Source organism: Meles meles, chromosome 20, assembly GCF_922984935.1.
Source record: "Meles meles chromosome 20, mMelMel3.1 paternal haplotype, whole genome shotgun sequence".
NCBI lineage: Eukaryota > Metazoa > Chordata > Mammalia > Carnivora > Mustelidae > Meles > Meles meles.
The window spans coordinates 6,973,121-6,987,716 of NC_060085.1; the positions used below are offsets into that span (position 1 = coordinate 6,973,121).

The window sequence follows — 14,596 nt, forward strand, 5'->3', positions numbered from 1 at the left end:
TTCAGTTTTTGGGAGCTCCTCCTTTTCCCCTTGGAGAGATCGTATAGCGTCAAGGACGGCTCTGAGATCAAGAGCAAATTGCTCCACTCTACGTTGCCCCTTTACTCTCTTTTAATCCCTGCACCTAAAGTGGGGCGCAAACTCACCATCCCAGATCAAGTGTGGCTTGCCCTACGGACTGAGCCAGCCAGGAGTTCCCCCCTTCTTTATTAAAGGAAGACAGCCCCCCCCCCCCCCCTTGTTGTCCTTTTACCTTGCAGCGCCTCGGCCACATTTCCCAGCCCCTGCCTCCCCGCACAGCAGCGCCCCAGGGTGGGTCAGTGGGAAGTCGCGGTCTCTGAGGGCGCCGGGCACAGCCTGAGGCCAAAAGCGAAAGTGGGCCTGGCCGGAGCCCTTTTCCGGGGCTGTTGCAGAAGCTTGAGTCGCCTTTTTGGTCCATTGGGGGTCCCTATCCCCTGGCTGTAGCCCAGGTGTGGGTCTGCGGGTTGGAGTCGGCTGTGCGGTATTGGGGAGAGGTCAAGGGGACGGTTTCCAGCGCCAGCAGCTTCGAGGCCACAGCACTTCTTCCGGGCCTCGTGTTGCCCCTCCTCACGGGGGGGCTCTGGGCCATCCCTGCCTTTCCTACCTGGGTCTTGACCCCCTTCCATTTGTGGCCACTCGGGACATCGGGCCCGAGAGGAGGCGGGTGGGGTTGCAGTCAGGGCGTGCTGGCGAGGACTTCAACCCATCCCCCATACTCTCTTTAAAGTTCTCCCCCAAATTAAGAGTTATTTTTCCTCAAGAAAATGCTTTTTTCTGTGTCTCATTTTCTGCATTAACGGCATTACCTTGAAATACTTACCACAAAGATCTTCCCTTCCCCCCTCCAACCCCCGACCTGGCTTGGGCTTGTGCAGATGCATCTAAGTCCACTGTGGACGGATGATTGAACTGCGCCCCTCTCTATGGGGTTGTGCATGTTTCTTCCCATTTCTGCGCCAGGGCCGGTATTTAGAAATAAAGTTGTGGGGTCATGTATAGTATGTCAGTGGTATTGCCAACCACCCTGGTCCATGGGGCTTGGTCTGTTTTGAACCTTCAGAGTATTTATTTTCAATCCAGCAAGCTGCAGGCCTCTCTTGTTTTCAGATAACTTACCTGTAGATTCTTGGATGTTTACGTAATAACGGTCATGTCGTCTGTGAGTAATGACAGGTTTATTCTTTCTCTGTAATCTTACAACCTGTTATGTCTCCCTATCCTTGTTCCCCCAACCCCATTCCGCATTTCTCCCTAACCCTCCCTGATACACAACACTGGCTAAGACTTCAAACTAGACTGGAGGAGCCACCACTGTCTTTCTCCATGTCTCAAAGGCCCTCAGCTTATCACTAGGAAGTTAGTTGTTTGGGGGGTGGGGGGTGGACAACCCCATCCCAGTACCCTGAGATCATGACCAGAGCGGAAGTCTAGAGTGGGATGCTCAACCAACTGAGCCATGCAGGCACCCCTTGAATTGTGTTTTTTTTATAGAGTTGGTTAAGATTATTTTTAAGTTCTGTGAGATGTTGACTGTTGCAAAACACTTTTTACTGTGTCACAGAGATGATCACAGTTTTCTTTGATCTATGAATAAGACATATTAATTGATTTTCTGTTAAGCATCTCTGATATTCCTGGAATAAACACAACTTGGTTGTGATGTATTAATGTAGTTTATTGATGTATTTGGTTTGAACTTTAGGTTATTTATATCTGTTCATTAATGGGAGTTGCCTATCATTCAGTATTTTTACTATGGCTGTGTAATGCTTAGTGTCAACATTATACCGAAGAATATTCTTCTTCCCTTTAATACCCTTAGTCAAGGTAATCCCTTTGAGTAAGGCAAACTGTTTTGTAAAATTTTTTAAAAAGAGGTGTATCCATCTCCTCCTCCTCTCTCCCTTGTGGTAATTGTATAAGGTATTGTAACAGAATAATGAGAATGCAAACATGACATTTTGCATAATTCTGGAGTTTTGCATGATGCCTAAATTTCTAAATAAAACCTTCTATATATATAACTCTTGCTTTATAGATTTATAAGTTATTACCTCTGCTAATGTTTAGTAATATACAAATATGTGATGTAACTAGAGCCTTCATGAGTGTGTCTGATTCCTGGAAAATTTTGAGGCCAATTGGATTTCTCTCCTCTTCAAATGGCAGAACCAACTTACACAACCCAAGCCTAGTGGGGTTTTTTGTGTGGTGAAATTTAAATGCCTAGCTCTTCATTTGTTTTATATTTTGTTTTGTTTAAGATATCTGTCCAGGCAGTAAGTTATTGAGGGTGGGGGAAGCCAGAAATCTCTCTGGGGAGGTCAGCAATAGCCCCAATTATTTCAAGTTTTTCTGCATTTTTTTACTGTGATGAAAAATATATATAACATAAGGGGGCGCCTGGGTGGCTCAGTTGTTTGGGTGTTGTTTGGGTGTCTGACTCTTGATTGTTGACTCAGATCTTGATCTCAGAGTTGTGAGTTCAGGCTCCGCCTTGGGTACCATGCTGCATGTGGAGCCTACTTTAAAACACATACATATATACACATACACACGTGTGTATACACCTGTGTGTTTGCATGTGTGTATAGTCACACGTGTATCACATGTTATACGCGTGTGTTATATACATATATGAAAACAAAATTTGCCATTATAAGCATTTTAAACATATAATTCAGTGACATTAACCACATTCACAGTGTTGTATAGCCCTCACCGCCTGGTTCATTTTTTGTAATTTTAATACTACTTGGTTTGTTTATTTCTGTAGAGCCATTTTTTATAAATTTATGTCTCAAGAGATAATTGATGGGTTTCCTGTGAGTTTTGAGCTTGATTGGCATAAATTAATCATAATATTGTATATGTTTAATCTCTGTAGCATCTATAATTGTATGGGGGGGTGTTTCTTAATTTCCCTTGAGCTTCCTCCCTTCTTGAATAATCTTGCATGATTTCTTCCTATTTTGTCAATTTCAAAGGACCAAAATATTCTTAAGATTTATTTATTTACGTTAGAGAATGCACACGGGAGGGTCAAAGACAGAGAGTGAGAGAATCTCAAGCATACTCTGTGCTCAGTGTGGAGCCGCAGGCAGGGCACAGTCTCACGACCCTGAGATCATAGTCTGAGCTGAAACCAAGAGTTGTTGGCTGCTTAATCAACTGTACCACCCAGGCACCCCTACTTTTTGTTTTCTAGTTCTTCATTTCTTCCCCTATCTTTTCTTCCTTTAACTTTTCTTCTTTTGGGATTTTTTTTGTCTAAATTCTTTTTTTTTTTTAAAGATTTATTTATTTGACAGAGATTACAAGTAGGCAGAGAGGCAGGCAGAGAGAGAGAGAGGAGGAAGCAGGCTCCCAGCCAAGCAGAGAGCCCGATGCGGGGCTCGATCCCAGGACCCTGGAATCATGACCTGAGCTAAAGGCAGAGGCTTTAACCCGCTGAGCCACCCAGGCGCCCTTTTGTCTAAATTCTTTAACCAGAAACTTAGATTAATTTTTAATTTCATTTTTCTCTAATGTAAATATATAAAGCATACTTTTTTTTTCAAAGACCTACTTTAGTTGTAGCTTACACGGTTTGGTAGTTAGAATTGTTTGGTAACTATAGTATTACATAATTTCAAATTCCAGTTTAATTTATTAATTATATATTTTATTCATGAGTTACTCATAAAGATGATGTTCTCTAAACTCCAGATGTATGGCTTTTAATATTAGATCAAACCATAGGAACCTGCTAAGTTTCCACCACTTTTTTATCTACAGAAATGGGAGTGTTGGGGCTCCTGAGTAGCTCAGTTGGTTTAGCATCTGCCTTTGGCTCAGGTCATGATCCCAGGGTCCTGAGATCAAGCCCCACATTGGGCTCCTTGCTCAGTGGGGAACCTGTTTCTCCCTTTCCCTCTACCTGCCACTCGCCCTGCTTTTTGCTCACTTGTTCTCACTCGCTCTCTGTCAGATAAATAAAATCTTTTTTAAAAAATGTCAGTGTCATGGCTCAACATAATAGTTTTCTCTTTTAACTGAATTTCATTTGGGTCAAGGAACATATCTGTATATAAATCCCTCAAAAGCTTTAAAACTAGTGCTCACATTGCAGCACATAGACTAAAATTGAACGCTTTAAGACTAGCTGTATACTATCGGAAGAGCTGGGTTTGTAAATACTCCACATGTGCTTGAAAAAAATTATGTGTATTCTCCGTTTATTGCGTGTACTGTTGGTAAGTGTTTTAGGTGAAGCCTGTTCATTTTACTATTCAAATCTTTACATCCTCTTGTTTTCCCCGCTGACCTCTACATCACTGACAGGAGTATGTTAAAGTCTTTGACATTGACAGTGATTTGTCTATTTCTCCTTTAATTCTCTTAGCTTTTATGAAACTGTGAGTCTGCACAACTTCAGAATCTTTATATCTTCCCAGCGAATTGAACCTCTTAGCCTAATGTAGTTGTCTTCATAATGCCTTTTGTTTTAAAATGTGTGAAATCAGAGGCACTTGGGTGACTCAGTCAGTTAAGCATCCAACCCTTGGTTTCAGCTCAGGTGTTGATCTCATGTTTTTTAATTCAAGCCCCATGTTGGGCTCCATATTGGGCATGGAGCCTATGTTTTGGGTTTTGTTTTTTTTTTTAAGTGTGAAATCAAACAATTTTGGTTAATATTTGTCTGGTGTATCATTTTTATTTTTAAGATTCAGTCTGGTTTCTTTTTTAAAGACTTTATTTATTTTATTTGTCAGAGAGAGAAGCAGGCTCCCCGCTGAGCAAGGAGCCCGACTTGGGACTCTATCCCAGGACCCTGGAATCATGATCTGCACCGAAGGCAGCGGCTTAACTGACTGAACCACCCAGGTGTCCCATCAGTCTTTCTGTTTTTGTTTTTGTTTTTTAAGATTTTATTTATTTATTAGAGAGAGAGCCCAAGCAGGGGGAGGGGCAGAGGGAAAGGGAGAAGCAGGCTCCCCATTGAACAGAGAGCCCAGTGTAGAGCTGGATCCCAGGAGTCTGGGATCATGACCTCAGCCAAAGGCAGACATGTAACTGACTGAGCTCTTGTTTTGGTTTAAATGCATCTCGTGAAAGCACATAGAGCTGGAATTCATCTTAATCTAACATGTCAATCTTTGCTTTTAAACTGTAGAGTTTAATCCATTTACCTGTATATTAATTGTGATTATTGACATCAGTATTTTCTACTGTCTTGCCTTGTGCTTTTTACTTTACCTGCTTTTTTTGTTTCTTTTCCCTGCTTATTTACTTTTGGAATAATTGAGGGCTTGGGGTTTTTTATTCCATTTTTTTCTTCTAGGCTGTGAGTTAAACCTGTGAGTCCATTCATTTAGTGGTCACCCTAGTATCTTACCAGGCACACTTAAAAGTCAGAAGCTAATCAACATCTCTGTTCCGTTCTTCAAGAATACAAGTAGCATAAAACTGCAATCACTTCCCTCCAAATTTGTGTGTTTTTATTATTCAGTACTAGGATTCTAGCTTGCTTTTCCTTCTCACAAATTAGACTGTTATTACCATTTTATATGATCAAGCTTCCTTTAGTTCTACCCATTTGATTTTTGTTCACTCTACTTTTTTAACATTTCAGTTGCACAAACTCCCATTTCCTGGAATACTGAGAATTTAGTGATCTTTTGATGGGTAAACTCTCTCAGGTCTTTACTTAAAAATGTCTTTATTTTATCCTTTTAAATTTTTAAGCTTTTCATAGGGAAATTTCAAGCACACATAAGAATAGAATAGTGTAGTGAATCTTTATGTCATCAACACTCAACTTTGACAATTATCAATATTTTACCAATCTTGGATCATCATAGCCTGACTGTTTAATACACTATCCACATAATGGCTATTTAAATTTAAATTAAAATCTCAGTAACACTGGCTTCATTTCAAGGGCTCAACAGCCATATGTGACTGGTGGCTCCTGTATTATTGAGGTAATAGTGTTGGGATAGCGCTAGTAGCGTATCCACCTGCCCTTTTTTTTTTTCTGGAGGGTTTTTTTTCTAGCACATTCTAGATATCACATCTTTTCATCAGTAAATACTTAAGTATGAATCCGTAGCTGGTACAAACCACCACAGCATTTTCTCACCTGGCAGACTCCAGAGTTCCCTGATTATCTCCAGAATATCTTTTCACAGTTGGTTTGTTCAAGTCAGGATCCTATCAGAGCTCCCACATTGTTTTTTGAGGTATAGATCTTTTTTTTTTAAGATTTTATTTGTTTATTTGACAGAGATCACAAGTAGGGAGAGAGGAAGGGAAGCGGGGCTCCCTGCTGAGGGGGGCGGGGGGGGGGGGGGGGGGGGGAGTGGGCCTGGATCCCAGGACCCTGAGATTATGACCTGAGCCTAAGGCAGAGGCTTAACCCGCTGAGCCACCCAGGCACCCTGAGGTATAGATCTCTTAAGTACCTGTTTCATCTCCTCCCTTTTTCCTTTTTTTGTTAATCAACTGACTAATTGGAGATACTAAGTCATTTGTCTTTAAAGTGTTCTGCATTGTAGATTTGGCTGATTGCTGCATCCTGGTGTTTACCGTGTTTATCTCTGTATTTCCTATTGAAAGTCTTTAGAAGCTTGACTAGACCGGAAGTTTTTAGCATTATCACAATATCTTATTACACCCCTCTAAATGAACAGTATTTCTTTGTATTTTCAATGGTCTTCAGCCAAACAAATTGGGCCACACGTGTGGTTCCACAAGCTGGGTTTATCACTCCTTGCAGCAAGGCAGAATGCATGGCATTGTGCACTGTAGGCCCGTCAGAGGATGTGGGCTTGTGCCTCGTGCTCTCGGGGGAGGGTTCTGGGTTAGATGACAGGAAGTGAGAACAATTCTGATTGGGTTTGTCAGTAAAGGTTATCTAGAAGGAAGGAAAACTACCCCAAGGGCGAAGCTGTAATTGATAAAGAAGCAGTAGTGGCTCCTGTTGGCCAGAAAGGGGGGATGTTTGGTCATTTGGGCCTAGATAATGTTTATGTATTGTTTGTGTTCAGACATGATTATGGAAGGGCCTTGGTTTTGTTTTAGTATGTCGTGGTCACGGTGTGGCGCCATGTGCTGGCCGGGAGAATGCTCAGTCCTAACTGACAGTACCAGGGCAGCTCCTGGATGTTGGGCTGCTTTTCTCTTTACCAGTATCATCTAATACCCAGTCTGTGTTCTGTTCCCCCGAAATGTCTCAAATTGTGTTTTTTGCAATTGGTGTTGTCTGAATTGAAATCGAAGGCCCATGCACTGCAGCGGGCTGTTGTGTCTCTTAACCAGTCTCTGATGGTAGCAGTTTTCTCTCTCTGTAGCCCAGACTGGGTTTGGCTGTTTATATCTTCATGATGTCATTTTTTAATTTTTTTTTTTTATTTACTTGAGAGAGAAAGAGAGAGAGAGAACACAAGCAGGGGAGCAGCAGGCAGAGGGAGAAGCAGGCTCTACACTGAGCACAGAGCCCAACATGGGGCTCAATCCCAGGACTCCAGGATTATGACCTGAGCTGAAGGCAGACACTTAACCAACCAACTGAGCCACTCAGGAGCCCCTTCATGATGTCATTTTAACATGTCCCTCAGTCCTTCCCCTTTCCTCTTTTTATAAACTGCGAATTATGTGAAAAGATTTGTCAGGGTTTTTTTGGCAAAAATACTTCACAGATGGTACTGTTTCTTCTTACATCATATCAGAACTTCTGCGATCAGACCCCTACTTTGTGATGTTAAGATTTATCATTGGGTTCCAGTGTCAGCTTGATCCTCCCTTTATAAAGTTCTCCAGGGGCACCTGGGTGGCTCAGTGGGTTAAAGCCTGTGCCTTCGGCTCAGGCCATGATCCTAGGGTCCTGGGATGGAGCCCCACATCGGGCTCTCTGCTCATCAGGGAGCCTGCTTCCCTTCTTCTCTCTCTCTCTCTGCCTGCATCTCTTCTACTTGTGATCTCTGTCAAATAAATAAAATCTTTTAAAAGAAAAAGTTCTCCAGCTTGTTTATACAGTCTTCATTTATCCCCTGGTTAATAAGAGTCCTTATTAATGACAAAAGGAGAAAACGATTACTTCATACAAGAAGCTGTGGCATGCCACCTTAACCACATGATTAAAGTTAACACCAATAACGATACAGACTGGGTCATATGCTTCCTAAAGTGGCTCACCGAGAAGGACACACATCAGTTATGTAATCCTTCATCCAAAAAAGAACTATCTGAGTCTAATCATGAGAAAACAATCAGACAAGCCAGAATTGAAGTGGAGTCTGTCAGACATCGGACCTGGACTCTTCATATCTTGAAAGATGAAAGGCTGAGGAACAGGTCCAGATCAAAGAAGAGTAAAGAACCATGGTTTGAGGGCATGGTCCCGTATGGGAAATTTACAAAGTGATTGCTTTAAAGGACATTATTGGGCCAGTTAGTGAAATGTTGCATGTGGAGTGTTAAATCCATGTTAAATAGTCCTGATTTTGCTCGTTGTGGTTACATTGGAGAATCTCCAAGTTCCAGCGTCACTCTGAAGTATAGAGGAGGAAAGGGTCATGACATCTGCTGTTTCCCCTCGAATAGACTCTTCTTAACATTCTTGCTGAAACAGAGAGGGAACGCGGGGTAGAGAGAGAAAGCAAACTTTAATGGTGAAGATTCTGTGGAAGTTCATATTCACACCATTATTTTCTTTCAGTTTGAAAGTTTTTTCAAAATTGAAAGTCAAATAAACATCCCCATTTACTTTTCACCTAATAACTTAGTAGCTGGTGGTTGTCATTGCCATGATCCGTTAATGTACTAATGCTTTAGAAATGGTGACTTTCTGACTCTAGCGTTTTCTTTGTGATAAGCAGAACTTCTTATAAAGCTTGTATGATTCTTCTGTAAAGAAGAACTTTGCCTCATCACAACAGTTTGGCAGTCATAAATATTGTTCACAAAAGAGAGCGATATATGTTTGATTCTTTCCTTTTAGAATTTTCAGAATTATGAGTCGACAGCCTGGCCTCCTCCAATACTGAGCATTAGGGTTGTTGTTTTTTTTCTTAAATATCATTATGAACTCGTGATTTTGTTTTAGATTTCATGATTTCAACACATTGCAGTCATTATTTTGTAAACTGTTCCATCTTAAGCCAAGGAGTGCTCTTTTTAAAAATTTCCTCCTTTGTCTTTTTGACACAACCCTGTTAGCCTTTGTTGGGTTTCTTGCTTTCTGCTATATGATGTTCCGTTCTCACCTTGAACGTTTCATGTTCTATACTGGACTCAGCTGTTTCTCAAATTAGCCTTGGTTTCTTTCATGGGCAAATGACATTTAGAGGCATGGGGGTATCAGGAAGTCTCATTGCTCCTCACAGTGCCTATTGACTCTAGACATTTTTAGTAGTTCAGTCTAGAAAAAAAAGTTTAAGAGCTAAAAATAAATACTGTATTCCTGATTCCTTGTTGTTCTAGGATACAGAGGTAAAATCCCAACAGGGAACTGTACTGTGGGTTTGTGTGTGTGTGTGTGTGTGCCCTCTGAAGCTAGTATGTGGAAGCTTCTAGGGTGAAAGTGTTGAATATCTGTCCATCCTAGACTCTGGTGGCTTCTTTCTTCTCTAGGTCTGCTTGCTTAGAATCCTGTCTGGTAAGGAGGAGACATACAAGAGGAAGAATGGCTGCAGGATTTCTGACAACCTGGTCACAGGTATAGAGGAAGTTATTCTTTTTCCAAAAAACATTGCTGTTCCCAAAGGATACATCTCTCGCCCCTGACCTACAGTTTCAATTGAGCTGGCCTCAGTCTTCCCCACTTCTCTGGGCCTGTTAGATAAAGAATGCCATAGGGAAGGCTTCTATTACTACATCATTTGTTAATTTCTTTTTTTTTTTTCCAAGATCTTCCTCCAAGTTGAGTATTAGTTCCATATTCTGCTAGGTGCTATGCATCACAAGAGAGATTTTTCACTAGGAAAATCATTCATTTTCCAAGTATTTCTCAAACTGCCATACAGTCAATCTGTACTCAGTCTTGACTAAGACTGGAAGAGTCCTCACAACCTAGTGGTGGAAAGAGCAGGTCAACAATATATTAGACAGGGTGCTTAAAGCATGAGTCTGGATGAGATGGTCCAGGCAGGGAGAGCGAAAGAGGAGAGTTCCAAGAACTGAGCCTCGGGTCTCAGTTAATGAGATAATGGGAGGCCTCTGAAGCACCTGCGAGCCTGCTGTGCGCTAGTCTCTTTGCCCGGTGCTGGCAGCCTCTCCCTCATTCTTTTGCTACGTTGTTAGAGATGGGCCTTGCCTGAGCCACAATGCATGTGATGTTTCAGGATTCAGTGACCTTCGAGGAGGTGGCAGTGGACTTCTCCCAGGAGGAGTGGGCGCTGTTGGACCCCGCTCAGAAAACCCTGTACAGAGACGTGATGCTGGAGAACTACAGGAACCTGGCCTCCGTGGGTGAGATTGGCCTCATTCCTTCATTCTCGCATTTCTTCATGCAGCAGATGGTCCTTCCTCACATACTATGTTCCAGGATATATGAAAAGAATGACAGTACATGGTAAACACAAAATGAATAGCTTCTGCCCTTATGGGGCAGTCTCGTGGCTTTCCATAAAAGCACATTGATTTCATTTTCATTGTTATTGTAAAATTTAGGTGATTTACAGTATGTTTCTGCTCTTGGGCTTGGATTTCGAGGGTTAGTTCCCTGTGGATAGGGCATATGTAGGTGTCTGTTTTGGGGACCTTGTAAAAGAGCTCAGATCTGATTCTTTGGTCACTCCTGAAGTTTTACTTACCTGTCTTCAGAATCCCTTAATATCCAAGTATGGGAACCAGTTTTGTGGACAGATTTCTTGTGTCCTTCACAGTTCCCCTCCTCATGTGTCTTTCTCCGTGAGCAGGACACCCTCTCTGTAAACCCAGTCTGAGCACAGAGGTGGAGCAGGAAGTGCTGGGGACAGAGGAGGGACCAATTCTCCGAGGTGCCTGTACAGGTGAGCCCCAAGCAGAAAGGAGTCGTTATGTGGAGGAGACTTGGTGAGGAATGGTCCATTTGGGACTGTCAGTTTGTGGAAGAACGAGGCCATTATGTGAGCTTTCCGTCTTTCATCATCTTGTTATTCATTCGAGTTTTCATGTGGTCTCCAAGAAAAAGCTGTTTTAATTCCTCTTTAAATTTGACATTTCCTTGAATACGTTTTGTTCCATTTTCCCTACTTTGCTTTCCAGATAATACGCTCTCCTATTATTTCAAACCTCCAGAATCCTTTCTAAATGAAATACTTCCCATTTCCATTGCTTGTTCCTATCATTAGCATCTTCTCCCAGAGCCAAGTTCCTAGAACAGGTCCTCTGGTCACAGGTTATATCTTCTCTTTCACATTTCCTTTCCATATTTAGTGTTCCTGAAAACAATTCATAGGGTGCCCACCTCCTTTTTTCTGTTATCCCTACTTTTTATCCCAGTAGTTACAAAAATTTTCCATTTCAGATTGGGATATTCAACTGAAATCAAAAGATGGGATTCCTCTGAAGAGTGCTCCTGGGGAAAAAACTTGCAATCGCATAAAAACGGTGAGATTCACCAAGAATGATTTCTGATTTTTTTTGCAGTAGGAGAAGTCTTTGAATGCTATTGAGTTAAAGCACCAGCTTCCAAATGAGGCGAGACAGTGAAGCAGGTAGCATTCACTCACCAGAAAGCTGTCTCAGGAACGTCTTCCTGAATCTCCTAAAATTAGAGAGATCTCTAAACCAAGCTCAATACTTGCTGCCCCACAGAGAATACCAAAAAGTAAACATTTATTTAAATGTGATTCCATTGTTAAGTATTTAATACATGGTTAATTCATTCTTCACTGATTATTGGCAAAATTCTGTATTTAGGATGCCCTTTGTTAGGAATGATGGAGTCCTGGGTTAGAGCATTCAGTTGATTCAACTTGAAGGAACTAATAGGGCAAAAAAAAAAAAAAAAAATCACATACATGCACTGAAAATAGTAAAAATGTCGGTCATAATCATGTACTTCCTATGTATGGCAGAATCCACACAGAAGAGAATTCCCACGAGTGTAAAGAAAGTGAGAAAGTCTTTAGTTACCACTTACTTGTTCTGCAGGCACCAACTCAACCTGGCAAGAAACCCTTGGAATTTGATCGTTGTGGAAAGTTCTTCAGAAAGAACTATCACTTTATATGTACAAGACATTGTGAGGGAGAGAAATACTTCAATTATAAAGAATATGGGAAAGACCTTGACCACCCCTCAACTCTTAACAGTCATGTAAGTACTCACAGTGGAGAGAAAACTTGTGAATTTAATGATTGTGGCAAAGCTTTCCATCAAGAGGCATCCCTTAGGAAATGCTTAAGGACTCTCACAGGAGAGAAATCTCATCCGTGTAATCAGTGTCTTAGGTCCTTCAGCTTACACCCTTCCTTTTCAGTACGTGTGCAAATGCCTACTGGAGAGGAATTCTGTGAATGCCATGATCATGGAGCAAGAGCCTCTCTGGGTGTCCGCAAAACAATGTGTACCGTGGAGGAAAGCTCAGAATGTAAGGAGCACGGAAAAGCATTTACCAGCTCCTCGTCCCTTCAGAAATGTGTGAGACCTCATGCCAGAGAGAAGCCTTATGAATGTGGTGACTGTGGGAAAGCCTTCATTTTTCAATCTTCCCTTAAAAAGCACGTGCGATCTCACACGGGAGAGAAACCGTATGAGTGTAATCACTGCGGAAAATCCTTCAGCCAGAGCTCTCATCTTAATGTGCACAAAAGGACTCACACTGGAGAGAAACCCTATGACTGTAAGGAATGTGGCAAGGCTTTCACTGTTCCTTCATCCCTTCAGAAGCATATGAGAACCCACACTGGAGAGAAGCCCTACGAATGCAGTGACTGTGGGAAAGCCTTCATTGATCAGTCATCCCTTAAGAAACACACACGGTCTCACACTGGAGAGAAACCTTACGAGTGTAGTCAGTGTGGAAAATCCTTCAGCACAGGCTCTTACCTCATCGTGCACAAGAGAACTCATACTGGAGAGAAAACCTATGAGTGTAAAGAATGTGGGAAGGCCTTTAGGAATTCCTCGTGCCTAAGGGTACACGTGAGAACTCACACAGGAGAGAAGCCCTATCAATGCATTCAGTGTGGAAAGGCATTCAGCACCAGCACTAACCTTATAATGCACAAGCGAATACATACTGGGCAGAAAGTATGAGTGAAATGACTACAGGAAAGCCTTTATTGGGCCTCTACTCCTCATTCCTCATTTTAGAACTCACAGAAGAGAGCAGCCCTGCTGTGACCAATGTAGAAAGCCCAGGCTCAATTCTTGACTTACGCTATACTGGGAACAATCTTACAAATGTTATCGTTCTGTGATTGTCTTTATCAGTGAGTGCCTCATCCTGAAAGTGTGACAGCTTGTTAACTGATGAGTATTAAAGGTTATATGGCACTCTAAATGCTCCTTAATCTATACCACAAAATTTTGATAAATAATGTTTTCACCATAATTTAGTACTAAATGTGGTCCAATCCTCATCAAGATGTCTTGGACCTGTAGGTTATTTAGAAATGGATTTTTAATGTGCAGGCTCTGCATATTTTAGTTTTTTTTATAGATTTCTAATTTAATTGGATTATACACAGATGAGTGGTCTTTATGATGTAGATTCTGTATGACATTGTTTCAAACAAAATTATTGGAGACTTGCTGTGTGGCCCAATGTGTCAGATACAGTGAGTAGCCCCAGATCCATTCCTCCTTCCCTTTCCTAAAGTAACAAAACTATAGTTGTATTCAAGTTGGCAGTATGAGCAATTTTTTAAGGAACTCTCTCAACTTACATTGCTGCTCTGAGCCTCCATAAGCTCTTGGTTCTGGTCAGTGAGAAATAGGCAGAGGTCACTACTCCTGGGTTCTAAAGAAGCTGTGGTAATGGGAGTATCTCAGTTGGCATCTTCTCTCCACCATTTGCCCTGTGTCTCCTCTCTTTTTCTTTCCTAGAAAATAGACCAAGAGGATGATAGTCAGAGGCTAGTGATTATACCACAGGAATATACAGTATCATTTGGCTGTACCAACCGCAGGTTGCTTATTTCTGGGCTTCATCTAACACAAGAAAAATAAACTCCTAACTGATGTAAACCACTCTGGAGGGAGCTTCTGTTTCAAGGGATTTCAGTTCTGAGAATATCTCCTATGTGGTCAAGTTTTATGAATCGTTTAAATATGGTTGGAAACAATGCCTATTCTGTAATTATTCAGTATAATCGGTGTGTCTGATATATGAATCTTTTGTTTTTAAAATTATTATTACAAACCTCTCCTCATTTGTCCTTTATTGAGAGACGTATGTTAAATGTGTCACTATCACTGTGGGTAGTCAGATTGTTTGTTGTTTTTTTTTAATTCTGTCTTATTTGAGGCACTGTAGCTAGATGCATACAAATGTGGTCATTTTATATTTCTTTTTTTAAGATTTTATTGTTATTCATTTATTAGAGAGCACGCACAAGGAGGGTGAGGGCCAGGGGGAGAAGTAGGGTCTCTGCTGAGCTGG

At 41.5% G+C, this 14,596-nt stretch overlaps 1 protein-coding gene across 1 annotated transcript in view; it reads left to right on the forward strand.

Moving 5' to 3' along the window:
* ZNF177 (zinc finger protein 177) overlaps positions 1 to 14,360 on the forward strand; it is a 31,338-nt gene extending 16,978 nt beyond the window's left edge. The window contains exons 5-9 of the mRNA XM_045992162.1: positions 9,637 to 9,721; positions 10,347 to 10,473; positions 10,923 to 11,015; positions 11,513 to 11,595; positions 12,142 to 14,360. Of these exons, the coding sequence (XP_045848118.1) occupies positions 9,637 to 9,721; positions 10,347 to 10,473; positions 10,923 to 11,015; positions 11,513 to 11,595; positions 12,142 to 13,248 (1,495 nt within the window). The 3' untranslated portion in view covers positions 13,249 to 14,360. The remainder of the gene's footprint in view (positions 1 to 9,636; positions 9,722 to 10,346; positions 10,474 to 10,922; positions 11,016 to 11,512; positions 11,596 to 12,141) is intronic.
* Positions 14,361 to 14,596: the final 236 nt, after the last annotated feature.